Source organism: Salmo salar, chromosome 27 (assembly GCF_965601325.2).
Source record: "Salmo salar chromosome 27, fSalSal1, whole genome shotgun sequence".
NCBI lineage: Eukaryota > Metazoa > Chordata > Actinopteri > Salmoniformes > Salmonidae > Salmo > Salmo salar.
In genome coordinates this window covers 32,528,627-32,551,329 of record NC_138317.1, presented here as the reverse complement: position 1 = coordinate 32,551,329, position 22,703 = coordinate 32,528,627, and the positions used below count along the sequence as shown (strand labels likewise).

The window sequence follows — 22,703 nt, the reverse complement described above, 5'->3', positions numbered from 1 at the left end:
CAATGCATAGTGCCAACTGTAAAGTTTGGTGGACGAGGAATAATGTTCTGGTGTTGTTTTTTATGGTTCGGGCAAAGCCCCTTAGTTCCAGTGAAGGAAAAGCTTAACGCTACAGCATAGAATAACATTCTAGATGATTCTGTGCTTCCAACTTTGTGACAACAGTTTGGGGAAGGCCCTTTCCTGTTTCAGCATGACAATGTCCCAGTGCACAAAGCGAGGTCCATACAGAAATGGTTTGTCGAGATCGGTGTGGAAGAACTTGACTGGCCTGCAAAGAGCACCTACCTCAACCCCACCGAACACCTTTGGGATTAATTAGAATGCTGACTGCGAGCCAGGCCTACTCGCCATCAATGCCCAACCTTACTAATGCTCTTGTGGCTGGATGGAGCATGTCACCGCAGGAATGTTCCAAAATCTAGTGGAAAGCCTTCCCAGAAGAGTGGAGGCTGTTATTGCAGCAAAGGGAGGACCAACTCCATATTAATGCCCATGATCTTGGAATGAGACAATCAGGTGTCCACATACTTTTGGTCATGTAGTGTATCTAACTCAATTACCTCGCACCCCTACACATCAACACTATACTGGTACCTCGTGTATATAGCCAAGTTATCGTCAACTCAGTACTGGTATCCCGTGTATATAGCCATGTTATCATCAACTCAGTACTGGTACTCCCTGTATATAGCCATGTTATCATCAACTCAGTACTGGTACTCCCTGTATATAGCCATGTTATCATCAACTCAGTACTGGTACTCCCTGTATATAGCCATGTTATCATCAACTCACTACTGGTACTCCCTGTATATAGCCAAGTTATCGTCAACTCAGTACTGGTATCCCGTGTATATAGCCATGTTATCATCAACTCAGTACTGGTACTCCCTGTATATAGCCATGTTATCATCAACTCAGTACTGGTACTCCCTGTATATAGCCATGTTATCATCAACTCAGTACTGGTACTCCCTGTATATAGCCATGTTATCATCAACTCAGTACTGGTACTCCCTGTATATAGCCATGTTATCATCAACTCAGTACTGGTACTCCCTGTATATAGCCATGTTATCATCAACTCAGTACTGGTACTCCCTGTATATAGCCATGTTATCATCAACTCAGTACTGGTACTCCCTGTATATAGCCATGTTATCATCAACTCAGTACTGGTACTCCCTGTATATAGCCATGTTATCATCAACTCAGTACTGGTACTCCCTGTATATAGCCATGTTATCATCAACTCAGTACTGGTACTCCCTGTATATAGCCATGTTATCATCAACTCAGTACTGGTACTCCCTGTATATAGCCATGTTATCATCAACTCAGTACTGGTACTCCCTGTATATAGCCATGTTATCATCAACTCAGTACTGGTACTCCCTGTATATAGCCATGTTATCATCAACTCAGTACTGGTACTCCCTGTATATAGCCATGTTATCATCAACTCAGTACTGGTACTCCCTGTATATAGCCATGTTATCATCAACTCAGTACTGGTACTCCCTGTATATAGCCATGTTATCATCAACTCAGTACTGGTACTCCCTGTATATAGCCATGTTATCATCAACTCAGTACTGGTACTCCCTGTATATAGCCATGTTATCATCAACTCAGTACTGGTACTCCCTGTATATAGCCATGTTATCATCAACTCAGTACTGGTACTCCCTGTATATAGCCATGTTATCATCAACTCAGTACTGGTACTCCCTGTATATAGCCATGTTATCATCAACTCAGTACTGGTACTCCCTGTATATAGCCATGTTATCATCAACTCAGTACTGGTACTCCCTGTATATAGCCATGTTATCATCAACTCAGTACTGGTACTCCCTGTATATAGCCATGTTATCATCAACTCAGTACTGGTACTCCCTGTATATAGCCATGTTATCATCAACTCAGTACTGGCACTCCCTGTATATAGCCATGTTATCATCAACTCAGTACTGGTACTCCCTGTATATAGCCATGTTATCATCAACTCAGTACTGGTACTCCCTGTATATAGCCATGTTATCATCAACTCAGTACCTGTATATAGCCATGTTATCATCAACTCAGTACTGGCACTCCCTGTATATAGCCATGTTATCATCAACTCAGTACTGGTACTCCCTGTATATAGCCATGTTATCATCAACTCAGTACTGGTACTCCCTGTATATAGCCATGTTATCATCAACTCAGTACTGGTACCCCGTGTATATAGCCATGTTATCATCAACTCAGTACTGGTACTCCCTGTATATAGCCATGTTATCATCAACTCAGTACTGGTACTCCCTGTATATAGCCATGTTATCATCAACTCAGTACTGGTACTCCCTGTATATAGCCATGTTATCATCAACTCAGTACTGGTACCCCGTGTATATAGCCATGTTATCATCAACTCAGTACTGGTACTCCCTGTATATAGCCATGTTATCATCAACTCAGTACTGGTACTCCCTGTATATAGCCATGTTATCATCAACTCAGTACTGGTACTCCCTGTATATAGCCATGTTATCATCAACTCAGTACTGGTACCCCCTGTATATAGCCATGTTATCATCAACTCAGTACTGGAAACCCCTGTATATAGCCATGTTATCATCAACTCAGTACTGGTACTCCCTGTATATAGCCATGTTATCATCAACTCAGTACTGGTACCCCGTGTATATAGCCATGTTATCATCAACTCAGTACTGGTACCCCGTGTATATAGCCATGTTATCATCAACTCAGTACTGGTACTCCCTGTATATAGCCATGTTATCATCAACTCAGTACTGGTACTCCCTGTATATAGCCATGTTATCATCAACTCAGTACTGGTACTCCCTGTATATAGCCATGTTATCATCAACTCAGTACTGGTACTCCCTGTATATAGCCATGTTATCATCAACTCAGTACTGGTACTCCCTGTATATAGCCATGTTATCATCAACTCAGTACTGGTACTCCCTGTATATAGCCATGTTATCATCAACTCAGTACTGGTACTCCCTGTATATAGCCATGTTATCATCAACTCAGTACTGGCACTCCCTGTATATAGCCATGTTATCATCAACTCAGTACTGGTACTCCCTGTATATAGCCATGTTATCATCAACTCAGTACTGGTACTCCCTGTATATAGCCATGTTATCATCAACTCAGTACTGGTACCCCGTGTATATAGCCATGTTATCATCAACTCAGTACTGGTACTCCCTGTATATAGCCATGTTATCATCAACTCAGTACTGGTACTCCCTGTATATAGCCATGTTATCATCAACTCAGTACTGGTACTCCCTGTATATAGCCATGTTATCATCAACTCAGTACTGGTACCCCGTGTATATAGCCATGTTATCATCAACTCAGTACTGGTACTCCCTGTATATAGCCATGTTATCATCAACTCAGTACTGGTACTCCCTGTATATAGCCATGTTATCATCAACTCAGTACTGGTACTCCCTGTATATAGCCATGTTATCATCAACTCAGTACTGGTACCCCCTGTATATAGCCATGTTATCATCAACTCAGTACTGGAAACCCCTGTATATAGCCATGTTATCATCAACTCAGTACTGGTACTCCCTGTATATAGCCATGTTATCATCAACTCAGTACTGGTACCCCGTGTATATAGCCATGTTATCATCAACTCAGTACTGGTACCCCGTGTATATAGCCATGTTATCATCAACTCAGTACTGGTACTCCCTGTATATAGCCATGTTATCATCAACTCAGTACTGGTACTCCCTGTATATAGCCATGTTATCATCAACTCAGTACTGGTACTCCCTGTATATAGCCATGTTATCATCAACTCAGTACTGGTGCCCCGTTATCATTACTCATTGTGTAGTTATTCTTTGTGTTATTCTTTTTCTATTATTTATATTTCTTTTCTCTCTGCATTGTTGGGAAGGGCCCGTAAGTAAGCATTTCACTGTTAGTCTACACCTGTTGTTTACGAAGCATGTGATAAATAACATTTGAAGTGTGTGTATTTGCAATTGTCTTTGTTCATGTGCTCGTGCATGTGCGTGTGTTAGAAGGGCTAATAATCCAGTCTCTGTGACAGTGACATCACTGGTGTAGATCCCTGCATGGGGATGGCTTCCTAACGCAGTCAGGCGAATGGCCGGGCCAGTGAGGTCAATCTCCACTGATAACAACCAGATCAGGTGACCAGATTGATAATGTTTCTCCTTGACCAAGAGAGGGAAGAACTTCTGTGAGTCCCAAATGGCACCCTATCCCCAGACCCCTGTATAGTGCACTACTTTTGACCATAGAGTTCTGGTCAAAAATAGTGCACTATACACATCTAGCATAGACCCCACTACGGTAGGCTACACACAAAGGAAAGTATTAAAAGCTGTGTTCTGTTTATTTCAGCCTCACTGCTTTACGTAATAGATTGAATACGCTTGAAATGCACCCTTCTTTCCTTCTATCCTTCTTTCCTTCTAACCTTCCTTGATCACTGGTGTTTGAAGCCTGAATGAATGAAAGTAGAGAAGGAAATGAAAGGTGAAGTAATGTGTACCGTAGTTTTTACTTCCCCTGTTCATTCAGATAACTGATACAGAGGAGAATTAACTGGACAGGGCTGGGTGAACATTTCTAGCAAGTCCCAGATCCATCTTCTACACTTGGCCTCCTGTCAATCTCCCTCTATTTTATCTTTGTCTGTGTCCCAAATGGATCCCTACTCCCTGTATACAGTGGCGGTTCTAGACCATTTCAACTGGGGGGGCCAAGCTGGGGCCAGTTGTACTGTTAGAGGGGCCAGTTACATTAGACGTTATTGTTGTCACATTGTTTTCTTCACTGCATTGCAGGCATTAGCAGGCAGAAGACCATGTTCATAATCATCATCGTTGCCACTGTCTAATAATGGATGTAAAAAAGAACGATAGCAAAACTTTGTTATGTAAAAATGATTTCATACTCCACATTTAGGGGGGCCACAAGGGGGTCCAAAATTGTTGTCACAGGGGCACTGTGCACACACAGATTTGAATACTTCCCTTTGTGTGTAGCCTACCATAGTGGGGTCGAAGCCTGATTTCTAACATCTTGAGTCTTGGAGAATGACACAAGTTTGGAATAAAAACACCTCGAGTGGAATGGGATTCTCGCTTCTTCAGAAGTCTGAAATAAAAGTCAGACAGTATATATTTACTCTGTACTGTCACCTTTGTGACTTAGTTTGTCGACCCCTCTAACAGATATCTTAGCGCTGCCTCTGTTCCTGTCCCTGAATAATCAAATAGCTAGTGACATTCCAGTAGATGGAGCAGCATCCAGCTGAAGGTGTGGCTCTGTGGCTGGGGGCCTGACAACTGAACTGACCCTCCTTCAGACCTGGGTGCAAATTCTATTCGAAATCTTTCAAGGACTTTTGAGCGTTTGTTGCTCTAGCCTGCCTGGAGTGCCGGATAGGGGGAGTTTACAGGCTACTATTCTATTGGTTAATTAACTCAGGCATACTCAATCAACAGGAATCAGCCATGACCAATGACCCATGTCATGATCAGTGGTGTAAAGTACTTAAGTAAAAATACTCTAAAGTACTACTATGTCGTATCTGTACTTTACTTTACTATTTATATTTTGGACAACTTTTATTTTTACTTCACTTCATTCCTAAAGAAAATAATGTACTTTTTACTCTGTACATTTTCCCTGACACCCAAAAGCACTCGTTACATTTTGAATGCTTAGCAGGACAGGAAAATGGTCCAAGTCAAGCACTTATCAAGAGAAAATCCCTGGTCATCCCTACTGCCTCTGATCTGGCAGACTCACTAATGCTTTTTTTCCATTTTTTTTCTTTTGTAATAATAACTTTCTTATACTTCTTTTTTTATTTGAAACAAATATATATGTATATTTTAGGGGGTGGTTTGTTTGTATTTTATGTCTGAGTGTTGGAGAGTACCCCTGGCTATCTGTCAATTTAAAAAAACAAGAAAATTGTGTCCTCTGGTTTGCTTAATATAAGGAATTTGAAATGAAGGTATTTTTACTTTTACTCAAGTATGACAATGGGGTACTTTTCCCACCACTGGTCATGATACACCTTTGATACACCTATGGTATGATTGATGGGTAGCAAAAGTTGAGGTCCAGAAGATAAACTTTGACTGCATCCCAAATTACCCTCAATTTATTTCCTTTATAAGGCTCATTGACAGGACCAGCCCTGGCTACAGCTCCAGTGCTGGACATATCACGGCTCATTGACAGGACCAGCCCTGGCTACAGCTCCAGTGCTGGACATATCACGGCTCATTGACAGGACCAGCCCTGGCTACAGCTCCAGTGCTGGACATATCTAGGCTCATTGACAGGACCAGCCCTGGCTACAGCTCCAGTGCTGGACATATCACGGCTCATTGACAGGACCAGCACTGGCTACAGCTCCAGTGCTGGACATATCAAGGCTTAGTGACAGGACCAGCCCTGGCTACAGCTCCAGTGCTGGACATATCACGGCTCATTGACAGGACCAGCCCTGGCTACAGCTCCAGTGCTGGACATTTCAAGGCTCATTGACAGGACCAGCCCTGGCTACAGCTCCAGTGCTGGACATATCAAGGCTCAGTGACAGGACCAGCCCTGGCTACAGCTCCAGTCCTGGACATATCAAGTCTCATTGACAGGACCAACGTCAACAAGGCAAAGGAGCTGATCGTGCACTACAGGAAACGGAGGGCCAAGCACGCCCCATTCACATCGACGGGCTGTAGTGGAGTGGGTCGAGAGCTTTAAGTTCCTCGATGTCCACATCACTAAGGATCTATCATGGTTGAAACACACCAACACAGTCGTGAAGAGGGCACGACAATGCCTCATCCCAACTGCTTGGTATCTGACCGCAAGGTGCTACAGAGGGTAGTGCGTAAGGCCCAGGACATCACTGGGGCCAAGCTCCCTGCCATCCAGGACCTCTATACCAGGCGGTGTTAGAGGAAGGCCTTAAAAATTGTCAAAAACTCCAGCGACCCAAGTCATAAACTGTTTTCTCTGCTACCACACGGCAAGCCGATACACCAAGTCTGAAACCAACAGGACCCTGTACAGCTTCTAACCCCCAAGCCATAAGACTGCTAAATAGTTAGTTAAATAGTCTGGGTAGCTATTTGGTTATTTGCATTGACCCTTTTTGTTCTAACATTTTTGACTCATCACATACGCTGCTTTTGCTGTTTTTATTATCTATCCTCTTGCCTAGTCACTTTATTCCTAGTTATATGCACATATCTACCTCAATTTGCACGTACCCCATGTACACTACCAGTCAAAAGTTTTAGAACACCTACTCATTCAAGGGTTTTTCTTTATTTTGACTATTTTCTACATTGTAGAATAATAGTGAAGACATCAAAACTATGAAATAACACATTGAATCAAGTAGTAACCAAAAAAGTGTATAAAATATATTTGAGATTCTTCAAATAGCCACTCTTTGCCTTGATGACAGCTTCGCACACTCTTTGTATTCTCTCAACCAACTTCACCTGGAATTGGGTTGAGGTCGGGGGATTGTGAAGGCCAGGTTATCTTATGCAGCACTCCATCACTCTCCTTATTGGTAAAATAGCCCTTACACAGCCTGGAGATGTGTTGAGGCATTGTCCTGTTGAAAAACAAGTGATGGGATGGTGTATCGCTGCAGAATGCTGTGGTAGCCATGATGGTTAAGTGTGCCTTGAATTTTAAATAAATCACAGACAGTGTCATCAGCAAAGCCCCACCCCCACACACACCGTAACACCTCCTCCTCCATGCTTTACGGTGGGAAATACACATGCAGAGATCATCCGTTCACCCACACCGCGTCTCACAAAGACACAGCGGTTGGAACCAATAATCTCAAATTTGGACTCCAGACCAAAAGACAAATTTCCACTGGTCTAATGTCCATTGCTTGTGTTTCTTGCCCCAAGCAAGTCTCTTCTTATTATTGCTGTCCTTTAGTAGTGGTTTCTTTGCAGCAATTTGACCATGAAGGCCTGATTCACAGTCTCCTCTGAACAGTTGATGTTGAGATGTGTCTGTTACTTGAACTCTGAAGCATTTATTTGGGATGCAATTTCTGGGGCTGGTAACTCTAATGAACTTATCCTCTGCAGCAGAGCTAGCTCTGGGTCTTCCATTCCTGTGGCGGTCCTCATGAGAGCCAGTTTCATCATAGCGCTTGATGGTTTTTGTGACTGCACTTGAAGAAACTTTCAAAGTTCTTGAAATTTTCCATATTGACTGACCTTCATGTCTTAAAGTAATGGACTGTTGTTTCTCTTTACTTATTTGAGCTGTTCTTGCCATAATATGGGCTTGGCCTTTTACCAAATAGGGTTATTTTCTGTATACCACCCTTACCTGTCACGGTCGTCGTAATGATTGGACCAAGGCGCAGCATGAGTAGCGTTCCACATCTTTATTATAACGTGAAACTTCAGCAAAATACAAAAACAGTAAATGATCAAACGAACCGTGAAGACAGTGAAGTGCAAATAGGCACCTACACAAAAACAAGATCCCACAAAACACAGTGGGGAAATGGCTGCCTAACTATGATCCCCAATCAGAGACAACGCTAAACAGCTGCCTCTGATTGGGAACCATACCAAGCACACCAACATAGAAATAACCAACATAGAACACCCCCAGTCACGCCCTGACCTACTATACCATAGAGAACCAAGGGCTCTCTATGGTCAGGGCGTGACACTACCTTGTCACAACACAACTGATTGGCTCAAACACATTAAGAAGGAAAGAAATTCCACAAATGTACTTTTAACAAGGCACACCTGTTTAATTGAAAAGCATTCCAGGTGACTACCTCCATGAAGCTGGTTGAGAGAATGCCAAGAGTGTGCAAAGCTGTCATCAAGGCATCAAGGTGGCTATTTTGAAGGATCTCAAATTGTAAGGGCTGTCTGAAGAGAGAGTGGACCAAAACGCAGCGGAGTTAGTGTTCACTAGTGAACACTATACAAATACAAAATAAGAAACTGACAGCCAACAGTCCTGTCAGGTGAAACACTGAACAGAAACAATTACTCCCAATCAACCACAACGAACTTCAGCTGTGCCTGATTGGGAGCCACACACAGCCCAAAACAAAGAAATACAAAAACATAGAAAAAGAACATAGAACGCCCACCCAATGTAACACCCTGGCCTAACCAAAATAAAGAACAAAAAACCCCTCTTTATGGCCAGGGCGTTACACAAATATAATATATATTTTGATTTGTTTATAATGTTTTGGTTACTACATAATTCCAGATGTGTTATTTCATAGTTTTGATGTCTCCACTATTATTCTACAATATAGAAAATTGTAAAAATAAAGAAAAACCCTTGAATGAGTAGGTGTTCTAAAACGTTTGACTGGTAGTGTATATAGCTGTAACGGATTGGCAGTCGTGGTGAAGGAATGAGGCACAGGAAGCAGCGAGCACAGGGTAGTGGCGTATTTAATGTACACTCACTCATTAAACAAAATACTCCCACACACAGGGGAGAAAATACACACGGCGTAAAATAGCGCCGACACGAACATGAACCGTCACTTTAGAAATAATCCCGCACAACACGGAAGCGGACCAGCTAACATAAATAGCCCCGCTAATTAACCAAACTAAACACAGGTGCACAAAACCAAAAGGAAGGGAAAACCAAAAAAGGGAATCAGTGGCAGCTAATAGGCCGGTGACGACGACCGCCGAGCGCCACCCGAGCAGGAGAGGGCGCCACCGTCGGTGGGAATCGTGACAATAGCCATGTTATCGTTACTCATTGTGTATTTATTATTGTTTTATTAATTTGTGTTTTACTTTTCTATTATTTCTATAATTTTTCTCGCTGCATTATTGGGAAGGGCCAATAAGTAAGCATTTTACTGTTGATCTAAACCTGGCTCTTTGACTGGACCAGCCATGGTTACAGCCCCAGGCTCTTTGACTGGACCAGCCATGGCTACAGCCCCAGGCTCTTTGACTGGACCAGCCATGGTTACAGCCCCAGGCTCTTTGACTGGACCAGCCATGGCTACAGCCCCAGGCTCTTTGACTGGACCAGACATGGCTACAGCCCCAGGCTCTTTGACTGGACCAGACATGGCTACAGCCCCAGGCTCTTTGACTGGACCAGCCATGGCTACAGCCCCAGGCTCTTTGACTGGACCAGCCATGGCTACAGCCCCAGGCTCTTTGATTGGACCAGCCATGGTTACAGCCCCAGGCTCTTTGACTGGACCAGCCATGGTTACATCCCCAGGCTTTTTGACAGGACCAGCCATGCTTACAGCTCAAGTCTCTTTGATTGGACCAGCCATGGTTACAGCCCCAGACTGACTTCCTCCACTTCCTTCTAGGGCCGCCACCATGGAAAAATTAGTTCAGAGGCTGGAGCAGGCCGTGATTCGCTTAGAGCAGGTGTCCGTCAACATGCAGGTGTCCAATGGCATGGCCAACGGGGACTGTAACGGGATCAACGGAGGTGAGTAGTAGAATTCTCATGGTCCAGGTTCAGCATTGGGTAGTGAGGCAGAGTAACCAGGAGGTTCAATGTTTAAGGTTCAAAAAGGTTCTAGGTTCAAGTGGGAACTACTTTATGCAATGAACATTTATGAACATATAATACTGTATGTAAAAGTACTGTATAGTCATTGTTTTATCCTGCTTCTTCCTCTCCTCCACTCCAGTCTCTACCGGTCTGTCCCAGTGTATGGATGCCTTTGACCTGCTGCTGTTGGGGCCAGTGTCAGAGTATCTGAAGAATAGCCGAGCCATAGGAGACGATGTGGAGAACCATGTGAGTGGTGTGTGTGTGTGTGTGCGCGTGTGTGTGTGTGCGCGTGTGTGTGTGTGTGCGCGTGTGTGTGTGTGCGCGTGTGTGTGTGTGTGTTCACGCGCGTGTGTGTGTGCGTGTGCGTGCGCGTGGTGTGCGTCTGATTCTCCTTAAGTGTATTTGAGTGGCGTCTTGCAAAGGCTGCAAATGGGAAATGGCTCTGTGCCATTAAGAGCACAAAGTCTCCTCCTCAATCCCCAAATCCCTCAAACGTTCTCACTTACACACACACACACACACACACACACACACACACACACACACACACACACACACACACACACACACACACACACACACACACACACACACACACACACACCAGCTGTCTCAGACAGGGGGCTGTCCACAGCTGCTGTCTTGGTTAACACACTGGTGTTATATTTGGGCTTTATCTGAAACTGTTAGTCTACAGTAAGTGAAACGAAGCAGTCCCTTTCCCTTTACTAGAATATGTGGACAACTACAAATATGTAGGTGTCTGGTTAGACTGTAAACTCTCCTTCCAGACTCACATCAAGCATCTCCAATCCAAAATTAAATCTAGAATTGGCTTCCTATTTCGCAACAAAGCCTCCTTCACTCATGTTGCCAAACATACCCTCGTAAAACTGACTATCCTACCGATCCTCATCTTCGGCGATGTCATTTACAAAATAGCCCTCAACACTCTACTCAGCAAACTGGATGTAGTCTATCACAATGCCATCCGTTTTGTCACCAAAGCCCCATATACTACCACCACTGCGACCTGTACGCTCTCGTTGGCTGGCCCTCACTACATATCCATCGCCAAACCCACTGGCTCCAGGTCATCTACAAGTCTTTGCTAGGTAAAGCCCCGCCTTATCTTAGCTCACTGGTCACCATAGCAACACCCACTGGTAGCACGCGCTCCAGCAGGTATATTTTACTGGTCATCCCCAAAGCCAACACTTCCTTTGGCCGCCTTTCCTTCCAATTCTCTGCTGCCAATGACTGGAACGAATTGCAAAAATCTCTAAAGCTGGAGTCTTATATCTCCCTCTCTAAGTTTAAGCATCAGCTGTCAGAGCAGCTTACCGATCACTGTACCTGTACACAGCCAATGTGTAAATAGCACACCCAACTACCTCATCCCCATATTATTACTTACCCTCTTGCTCTTTTGCACCCCAGTATCTCTACTTGCACATCATCATCTGCACATTAATCCAGTATTAATGATAAATTGTAATTATTTCGCCTCTATGGCCTATTTATTGCCTACCTCCCGACTCTTATACATTTTCACACACTGTACATAGATTTTTCTATTTTTCTTATCTATTGTGTTATTGACTGTACGTTTGTTTATGTGTAACTCTGTATTGTTGTTTTTGTTGCAGTGCTTTGCTTTATCTTGGCCAGGTCGCAGTTGTAAATGAGAACTTGTTCTCAACTGGCCTATCTGGTAAATAAAGATGAAATAAAATTGAAATTAAAAACGGACAGAAACTGAAAGTATGTGATATTTGTAACAGAGTAGGCGCTGAGAATACACAAAAAATATAATTAGGATTTGAATTGAGTTGAGTTTTATTTAATGTGTACTATGGCAGCTAAAAGCTGAACAGCATTAGCACATACCAGAAAACACATTTAAATCATTAAACTGAGAGACAAGAAAATCTAAAAGTAAAGAAAGGGAGTTGAAGAAAAGAATGGATCACCACAGAATGATATAAATAAATAAGTATGACAATAAGGAAGTTGCCTACTCTGTTCTCACAGGCTACTATTCTACTTCTACTCTGTTCTCACAGGCTACTATTCTACTTCTACTCTGTTTTCACAGGCTACTATTCTACTTCTACTCTGTTTTCACACGCTACTATTCTACTTCCATTAAGAGAAACTCTGTGTGTAAATTTAATTAATGATACTGTATATCAGGGTTCTGCGGGTGATTTTATTTGCCCTCCCAAGTTTTCTGAGCAAAATGTTATTGTTGACATAAAAGACTGTAAAAACACCAGCAAATCTGTTTCAAAGTATATACCCACGTATAATAGAGAGACATATGTGATCGAATCCAAATGTAAGCAAGGTTTAAAATATTATATATGCTCTTGTTGTGGTCAATTTGAAGTCTACAAATGATTTGTTATTATGTTCCGGACCGCTGACCATCGGCTCAAGATAAAATTGTCCCACGGCAGAATCTAGTTTATGATCCCTGATGTATGTGTTGTCACCCAGCCAACTCTAACATCACTAACATGTAATAGTAATTTCTCTCTAACACACTGAGATTCTCTCTAGATCTAACAGTGACCATAGGGATGGATGAATGTTGAGCACTTAGTGACCACTTCACTTCCCTGCCAGCTCTCTGTTATTGGGACTAGTTTTATATAAAGACATGGAGGATTCCCCTTGTTTTATCTCTCATAGGTCTGCCTGGCTTTGGGAGCTGAGCATTGTAGTCTGACTGTGTGGGGTCCAGCCCTTGGCCAGGGAAAACCACTGTAGAGAGCTGGGAAGAGGAAGAGTGATTTAAATGACAGTCTGTTTCCTGTCCCCTACAAAGCCAATGGGAGGCGGTGTGTTTGAACTTTAACCCTGAGTTCCAATATTAAACCGCAACACAAGCACCTTTTCCTCCCTGATGTCAGGCCGTTTTCCACAAGGAGTTGGGGCGTAGTTTGTGGCTAGTAATCATGTTGACAACCACTTTGATGAATTCTCTTTTGACTCCCAAAATAGCACACATTTTTTACCTTTATTCATACCAGGCACTGACAGGATGTCCAATTTGAAAAAATCACTTTCTCAAGGGAGACATGATTACCAATGGGAATGAAATAACTGAGTATGTGTTAAAGCAGAATGACAGAGAAATAGCCCCAATCTGTAGTGAAAATGGGACTGGGGGATAGGGCGAGGATAGTCCTTCATGGGTCTTTTCCCTTGTAAAACAACATTCACTTAATCTCCTTCTCCCATCACAGTGAAGGAGGGAAGAGGAGGAGGGGGTGTTTGGGTTAGAGGTGGGGGTTTTTAAGTTTGGAAAGCTCCTTTTATGGGTTCCTCTGGAGGTCTTTTCCCAAACATGGGACATGCCTCATGGGACCTGACTAATGCAGAGTTTTATATCAGCATGATGCAGTGCAGGTTTCGTTAGAGAGGGAAATGTGGCTTATAATGCCCTCAGATTTGACCTTTTAACCTTTTCCCGCTGTGCTTGACAGGCGGAGATGGTGAACAACGCTCTACAGCTTCAGAGAAGCTTCCTCAAAATGGCCACCACACACCAGGAGCCTGCTCAGGTAAGGATGATATGTGCAATGGCTTGGAGGACTGTTCTGAATGCAAATACCCAAATCAAATCAAATGTTATTGTTCACATACACATGGTTAGCAGATGTTAATGCGAGTGTAGCGAAATGCTTGTGCTTCTAGTTCCGACAGTGCAGTAATATCTAACAAGTAATCTAGCAATTCCACAACAACTACCTTATACCCACAATGTAAAGGGATGGAATAAGAATATGTACATATAAATATATGAATGAGCGATGGCCGAGCGGCAGAGGCAAGATGCAATAAATGGTATAAAATACAGTATATACATATGAGATGAGTAATGTAAGATATGTAAACATTATTAAAGTGGCATTATTTAAAGTGACTAGTCATCCATTTATTAAAGTGGCCAATGATTGAGTCTGTACGTAGACAGCAGCCTCTCTGTGTTGGTGATGGCTGTTTAACAGTAAAATGGCCTTGAGATAGAAGCTGTTTTTCAGTCTCTCGGTCTCAGCTTTGATGCATCTGTACTGACCTCGCCTTCTGGATGGTAGCGGGGTGAACAGGGAGTAGCTCGGGTGGTTGTTGTCCTTGATGATCTTTTTGGCCTTCCTGTGACATTGGGTGCTGCAGGTGTCATGGAGGGCAGGTAGTTTGCCCCCGGTAATGCGTTGTGCAGACCAGTTTGTCAGGGTTTTGGTTGACAAGACAAATTTCTTCAGCCTCTTGAGGTTGAAAAGGCGCTGTTGCACCTTTTTCACCACACTGTCTGGTGAGTGGACCATTTCAGTTCGTCCGTGATGTGTACGCCGAGGAACTTAAAACTTTCCACCTTCTCCACTGCTGTCCCTTCGATGTGGATAGGGGGGTGCTCCCTCTGCTGTTTCCTGAAGTCCACGATCATCTCCTTTGTTTTGTTGACGTTGAGTGAGAGGTTGTTTTCCTGACACCACACTCCGAGTGCCCTCATCTCCTCCCTGTAGGCTGTCTCGTTGTTGTTGGTAATCAAGCCCACTACTGTTGTGTCGTCTGCAAACTTGATGATTGAGTTGGAGGCGTGCATGGCCACGCAGTTGTGGGTGAACAGGGAGTAGAAGAGGGCGGGGTTGAGACCCAGGGCCTCCAGCTTGATGATGAGCTTGGAGGGTACTACGGTGTTGAATGCTAAGCTGTAGTCAATGAACAGAATAGGTATTCCTCTTGTCCAGATGGGATAGGGCAGCAGTGTGCAGTGTGATGGCGATCGCATCGTCTGTGGACTGGAATGCATGCTGAAGTGAGTCTAGGGTGGCAGGTAAGGTGGAGGTGATATGATCCTTGACTAGTCTCTCAAAGCACTTCATGATGACAGAAGTGAGTGCTACGGGGTGATAATAATTTAGTTCACTTATCTTTGCCTTCTTTGGTACCCAAAGCAAGTAAAACAAATTTGTCTGGATCAGGACTACTGGCCAATTTCACTTCAACGGAGTTATCTAATGTGGACTTATATCCTATACTTAATGTAGCCAGTGTCACACATTTCAGTGTCGCAGTGTTTGTCACGTCCTGACCAGTAAAGGGGTTATTTGTTATTATAGTTTGGTCAGGACGTGGCAGGGGGTATTTGTTTAGAGTGTTTTGGGGTTGTTAGGCTATGTGTTTAGGTAGAGGGGTGTTTGTTTAGAGTGTTCCGGGGTTTTTGGTTATGTTCTATGTTAGTATATTTCTATGTTCTGGTCTAGTCTTTTTAGTTCTATGTTTAGGGTTATTGGATGGACCTTCAATTGGAGGCAGCTGTTCCTCGTTGCCTCTGATTGAAGGTCCTATATAGAGGGGTGTTTTTGTAATGGGTTTTGTGGGAAGTTGTTTTTGCACGTGTGTGTGTGTGTGTGTGTGTGTGTGTGTGTGTGTGTGTGTGTGTGTGTGTGTGTGTGTGTGTGTGTGTGTGTGTGTGTGTGTGTGTGTGTGTGTGTGTGTGTGTGTGTGTGTGTGTGTGTGTGTGTGTGTGGGGCCTGCATTACCGTTTTGTCAGTGTTCAAATAAGCACTCAACCCGCTGCACCTTGGTCCATTACATACGACGACCGTTACAGTGTTGTCCTTTTCAGTACCTCTCATTTCATTATTGCTAATTTCAGTATCACTCCTTTCAGTACGGCTCATTTCAGTATCGCTCATTTCAGTGTCGCCCATTTCAGTACCGCTCATTTCATTATTGCTCATTTCGGTGTCATCCTTTTCAGTATCACTCATTTCAGTACCGCTCATTTCAGTACCTCTCATTTCAGTACCGCTCATTTCAGTATCGCTCATTTCAGTATCGCTCATTTCAGTACTGCTCATTTCAGTACCTCTCATTTCATTATTGCTCATTTCAGTATCACTCCTTTCAGTATCGCTCATTTCAGTGTCGCCCATTTGAGTACTGTTCATTTCGGTACTGCTCATTTCAAATAAAAAATCAAATCAAATTGTATTTGTCACATGTGCCGAATACAACAGGTGTAGACCTAGCCAACAATGCAGTTTTAAGAAAATACCTAATAAAAGTAATAGATAAGAATAACAAATAATTAAAGAGCAGCAGTATATAACAATAGTGGGGCTATATACAGGGGGTACCGGTACAGAGTCAATGTGCGGGGGCACCGGTGTCGAGGTAACTGAGGTCATATGTACATGTAGGTAGAGATATTAAAGTGAGTATTGCCCATTTCAGTACCGCCCATTTTAATACCGCCCTTTTCAGTATCGCCCATTTCAGTATTGCCCATTTCAGTATCGGCCATTTCAGTATTGCCCTTTTCAGTATCGGCCATTTCAGTATTGCCCTTTTCAGTATCGGCCATTTCAGTATTGCCCTTTTCAGTATCGGCCATTTCAGGAACACCTTTTCCAGAGTTCCAGTAGCAGACTTTTCCTCTCTGTGTTTCCCTGTGCTGCTGGGCCAGTGGGCAGCCATGCGGCGCCCCGGAGCTCTGTTCACATAGGATTACCCCTTTTAAAAAAGAACGCTAATACAACACATTCCCAATGCATTTATGTATGGGGAATGGAGGGGGGAAAGGGGGTGAAAGGGAGGGGGTATGGAGAGGAAGAGGGGTTAATGTGTTATCATCCCGTCAGCCTTCAGTTTGTATTGAACCAGGCGGGAGCTCAGAGCTGTACAGGAAGTGATTAACTCCTATCTCGTAGGTCATTGGTCAAGTGGCAGTGAGAGAGAATTCACCAATTGTCTGATAAACAAACAAGGAGGAAGGGTTTAAACGGAGGGATGGAAGGGAGAGGAAGGGAATAAGAGATAGTGGAGGAAGAGAGGAAAGAAGGGGAGGGGAGAGGGATGACAAGACGGGTGGTAAGGAGTTTCATGTCCTGTATCTTTACTGTAGCCTGTAGAAAGACTGTAGTCTGTAGAGAGCCTGTAGAGAGCCTGTAGAGAGACTGTAGCCTGTAGAAAGACTGTAGTCTGTAGAGAGCCTGTAGAGAGCCTGTAGAGAGACTGTAGCCTGTAGAGAGCCTGTAGAGAGCCTGTAGAGAGACTGTAGCCTGTAGAGAGCCTGTAGAGAGACTGTAGCCTGTAGAGAGCCTGTAGAGAGCCTGTAGAGATCCTGTAGCGAGCCTGTAGAGAGCCTGTAGAGAGCCTGTAGAGAGGCTGTAGAGAGCCTGTAGAGACTGTAGCCTGTAGAGAGCCTGTAGAGAGGCTGTAGAGAGGCTGTAGAGAGACTGTAGAGAGCCTGTAGAGAGGCTGTAGAGAGCCTGTAGAGACTGTAGCCTGTAGAGAGACTGTAGAGAGCCTGTAGAGAGACTTTAGAGAGCATGTATTTTTTACAATTTTATTTCACCTTTATTTAACAAGGTAGGCTAGTTGAGAACAAGTTCTCATTTACAACTGCGACCTGGCCAAGATAAAGCAAAGCAGTGTGACACAAACAACAACACAGAGTTACACATGGAATAAACAAGCGTTCAGTCAATAACACAATAGAAAAAAAGAAAGTCTATATACAGTGTGTGCAAATGGCGTGAGGAGGTAAGGCAATAAATAGGCCATAGTAGCGAAGTAATTACAATTTAGCAGATTAACACTGGAGTGATAGATGAGCAGATGAAGATGTGCAAGTAGTGATACTGGTGTGCAAAAGAGCAGAAAAGTAAATAAAAACAATATAGGGATGAGGTAGGTTGATTGGGTGGGCTATTTACAGATGGACTATGTACAGCTGCAGTGATCGGTTAGCTGCTCAGATAGCTGATGTTTAAAGTTAGTGAGGGAAATATAAGTCTCCAGCTTCAGCGATTTTTGCAATTCGTTCCAGTAATTGGCAGCAGAGAACTGAAAGGAAAGGCGGCCAAAGGAGGTGTTGGCTTTGGGGATGACCAGTGAGATATACCGGCTGGAGCGCGTGCTACTGTTATTGTGACCAGTGAGCTGAGATAAGGCAGAGCTTTACCTAGTGTAGACTTATAGATGACCTGGAGCCAGTGGGTCTGGCGACGAATATGTAGCGAGGGCCAGCCGACTAGAGCATACAGGTCGCAGGGGTGGGTGGTATAAGGGGCTTTGGTAACAAAACAGATGGCACTGTGATAGACTGCATCCAGTTTGCTGGGTAGAGTATTGGAAGCTATTTTGTAGATGACATCGCCGAAGTCGAGGATCGGTTGGATAGACAGTTTTACGAGGGTATGTTTGGCGGCGTGAGTGAAGGAGGCTTTGTTGCGAAATAGGAAGCCGATTCTAGATTTAATTTTGGATTGGAGATGTTTAATATGAGTCTGGAAGGAGAGTTTACAGTCTAGCCAGACACCTAGGTATTTGTAGTTGTCCACATATTCTAGGTCAGAACCGTCCAGAGTAGTGATGCTAGTCAGGCGGGCGGGTGCGGTCAGCGAACGTTTTAAAAAAAAATGCATTTGGTTTTACTAGCGTTTAAGAGCAGTTGGAGGCCACGGAAGGAGAGTTGTATGGCATTGAAGCTCATTTGGAGGTTAGTTAACACAGTGTCCAAAGAAGGGCCAGATGTATACAGAATGGTGTCATCTGCTTAGAGGTGGATCAGGTAATTTAGCCTGTAGAGAGCCTGTAGAGAGCCTGTAGCATGTAGAGAGACTGTAGAGCGACTGTAGCCTGTAGAGAGCCTGTAGCATGTAGAGAGCCTGTAGCATGTAGAGAGCCTGTAGCATGTAGAGAGACTGTAGAGAGACTGTAGCCTGTAGAGAGCCTGTAGAGAGCCTGTAGAGAGACTGTAGCCTGTAGAGAACCTGTAGCATGTAGAGAGACTGTAGAGAGACTGTAGCCTGTAGAGAACCTGTAGCATGTAGAGAGACTGTAGAGAGACTGTAGCCTGTAGAGAACCTGTAGCATGTAGAGAGACTGTAGAGAGACGGTAGCCTGTAGAGAACCTGTATCATGTAGAGAGACTGTAGAGAGACTGTAGCCTGTAGAGAGACTGTAGAGAGCCTGTAGCCTGTAGAGAGACTGCAGCCTGAAGAGAGACTATAGACTGTAGAGAGACTGTAGCCTGTGGAGAGCCTGTGGACAGCCTGTGGACAGACTGTAGCCTATAGAGAGACTGTAGCCTGTAGAGGGCCTGTAGAGAGCCTGTAGCCTGTCGACAGCCTGTAGCCCGTAGAGAGCCTGTCGAGAGCCTGTAGCCTGTCGAGAGCCTGTAGCCTGTCGAGAGCCTGTAGACAGATTGTAGCCTGTAGAGAGAATGTAGAGATCCTGTAGCCTGTTGAGAGCCTGTAGAGAGACTGTAGCCTGTAGAGAGACTGTAGAGAGCCTGTAGAGAGACTGTAGAGAGCCTGTAGAGACTGTAGCCTGTAGAGAGCCTGTAGAGAGACTGTAGAGAGCCTGTAGAGAGCCTGTAGAGAGACTGTAGCCTGTAGAGAGACTGTAGAGAGCCTGTAGAGAGACTGTAGAGAGACTGTAGAGAGCCTGTAGAGAGCCTGTAGAGAGCCTGTAGCCTGTAGAGAGCCTGTAGAGAGACTGTAGAGATCCTGTAGAGATCCTGTAGAGAGCCAGTAGAGAGCCTGTATTCTGTAGAGACTAGCCTGTAGAGAGCCTGTAGCTTGTAGAGAGCCTGTAGCTTGTAGAGAGACTCTAGCCTGTAGAGAGCCTGTAGCCGGTAGAGAGCCTGTAGCCTATATAGAGCCTGTAGCCTATATAGAGCCTGTAGCCTATATAGAGCCTGTAGCCTATATAGAGCCTGTAGCCTATATAGAGCCTGTAGTCTGTAGCCTGTAGAGAGCCTGTAGCCTGTAGAGAGACTGTAGAGAGACTGTAGTCTGTAGAGAGCCTGTAGCCTGCAGAGAGCCTGTAGAGAGACTGTAGGCTGTAGAGACTGTAGACTGTAGAGACTGTAGCCTGTAGAGAGCCTGTAGAGAGCCTGTAGCCTGTAAAGAGCCTGTAGCCTGTAGAGAGTCTGTAGAGAGCCTGTAGCCTGTAGAGAGCCTGTAGCCTGTAGAGAGACTGTAGGCTGTAGAGAGACTGTAGCCTGTAGAGAGCCTGTAGCCTGTAGAGAGCCTGTAGAGAGACTGTAGGCTGTAGAGAGACTGTAGAGAGCCTGTAGCCTGTAGAGAGGCTGTAGCCTGTAGAGAGGCTGTAGAGAGCCTGTAGCCTGTAGAGAGCCTGTAGCCTGTAGAGAGCCTGTAGCCTGTAGAGAGCCTGTAGCCTGTAGAGAGGCTGTAGAGAGACTGTAGAGAGACTGTAGAGAGACTGTAGCATGTAGAGAGCCTGTAGAGAGCCTGTAGCCTGTAGAGAGCCTGTAGAGAGCCTGTAGCATGTAGAGAGCCTGTAGAGAGCCTGTAGCCTGTAGAGAGCCTGTATAGAGCCTGTAGCCTGTAGAGAGCCTGTAGAGAGCCTGTAGAGAGCCTGTAGAGAGCCTGTAGAGAGCCTGTAGAGAGCCTGTAGCCTGTAGAGAGCCTGTAGAGAGACTGTAGAGAGCCTGTAGCCTGTAGAGAGCCTGTTGAGAGCTTGTAGCCGGTAGAGAGCCTGTAGCCTGTAGAGAGACTCTAGCCTGTAGAGAGACTCTAGCCTGTAGAGAGACTCTAGCCTGTAGAGAGACTCTAGCCTGTAGAGAGACTCTAGCCTGTAGAGCCTGTAGAGAGCCTGTAGAGAGCCTGTAGAGAGCCTGTAGAGAGACTGTAGGCTGTAGAGAGACTGTAGAGAGCCTGTAGCCTGTAGAGAGCCTGTAGCCTGTAGAGAGCCTGTAGCCTGTAGAGGCTGTAGAGAGCCTGTAGCCTATAGAGAGCCTGTAGAGAGCCTGTAGAGAGCCTGTAGAGAGCCTGTAGCCTGTAGAGAGCCTGTAGCCTGTAGAGAGCCTGTAGAGAGACTGTAGAGAGCCTGTAGCCTGTAGAGAGCCTGTTGAGAGCCTGTAGCCGGTAGAGAGCCTGTAGCCTGTAGAGAGACTCTAGCCTGTAGAGAGACTCTAGCCTGTAGAGAGACTCTATCCTGTAGAGCCTGTAGCCTGTAGAGAGCCTGTAGAGAGACTGTAGAGAGACTGTAGAGAGACTGTAGCCTGTAGAGAGCCTGTAGCATGTAGAGAGACTGTAGAGAGACTGTAGCCTGTAGAGAGCCTGTAGCATGTAGAGAGCCTGTAGAGAACCTGTAGCCTGTAGAGAGCCTGTAGAGAGCCTGTAGAGGCCTGAGAGGCTGTAGAGATCCTGTAGAGATCCTGTAGAGAGCCTGTAGAGAGCCTGTATTCTGTAGAGACTAGCCTGTAGAGAGCCTGTAGCTTGTAGAGAGCCTGTAGCTTGTACAGAGCCTGTAGCTTGTAGAGAGCCTGTAGCTTGTAGAGAGACTCTAGCCTGTAGAGAGCCTGTAGCCGGTAGAGAGCCTGTAGCCTATATAGAGCCTGTAGCCTATATAGAGCCTGTAGCCTATATAGAGCCTGTAGCCTGTAGAGAGTCTGTAGAGAGCCTGTAGCCTGTAGAGAGCCTGTAGCCTGTAGAGAGACTGTAGGCTGTAGAGAGCCTGTAGAGAGACTGTAGGCTGTAGAGAGGCTGTAGCCTGTAGAGAGGCTGTAGAGAGCCTGTAGCCTGTAGAGAGCCTGTAGCCTGTAGAGAGGCTGTAGAGAGCCTGTAGCCTGTAGAGAGCCTGTAGAGAGCCTGTAGAGAGCCTGTAGCCTGTAGAGAGCCTGTAGCCTGTAGAGAGCCTGTAGCCTGTAGAGAGCCTGTAGAGAGACTGTAGAGAGCCTGTAGCCTGTACAGAGCCTGTTGAGAGCCTGTAGCCGGTAGAGAGCCTGTAGCCTGTAGAGAGACTCTAGCCTGTAGAGAGACTCTAGCCTGTAGAGAGACTCTAGCCTGTAGAGCCTGAAGCCTGTAGAGAGCCTGTAGAGAGACTGTAGAGAGACTGTAGCCTGTAGAGAGCCTGTAGCATGTAGAGAGACTGTAGAGAGACTGTAGCCTGTAGAGAGCCTGTAGAGAGCCTGTAGAGAGACTGTAGAGAGACTGTAGAGAGACTGTAGAGATCCTGTAAAGAGCCTGTAGAGAGACTGTAGAGAGACTGTAGAGAGCCTGTAGCCTGTAGAGAGACTGTAGAAAGACTGTAGT

The 22,703-nt window shown here is 44.8% G+C and overlaps 1 protein-coding gene across 2 annotated transcripts in view; it reads left to right on the top strand.

Moving 5' to 3' along the window:
- LOC106588865 (adenylyl cyclase-associated protein 2) overlaps positions 1-22,703 on the top strand; it is a 51,311-nt gene that overhangs the window by 5,285 nt on the left and 23,323 nt on the right. For both annotated transcript variants that reach the window (XM_045709443.2, XM_045709442.2), the window contains exons 2-4: positions 10,424-10,548; positions 10,754-10,863; positions 14,112-14,189. In XM_045709443.2, the coding sequence (XP_045565399.1) occupies positions 10,434-10,548; positions 10,754-10,863; positions 14,112-14,189 (303 nt within the window). In that variant the 5' untranslated portion in view covers positions 10,424-10,433. The remainder of the gene's footprint in view (positions 1-10,423; positions 10,549-10,753; positions 10,864-14,111; positions 14,190-22,703) is intronic.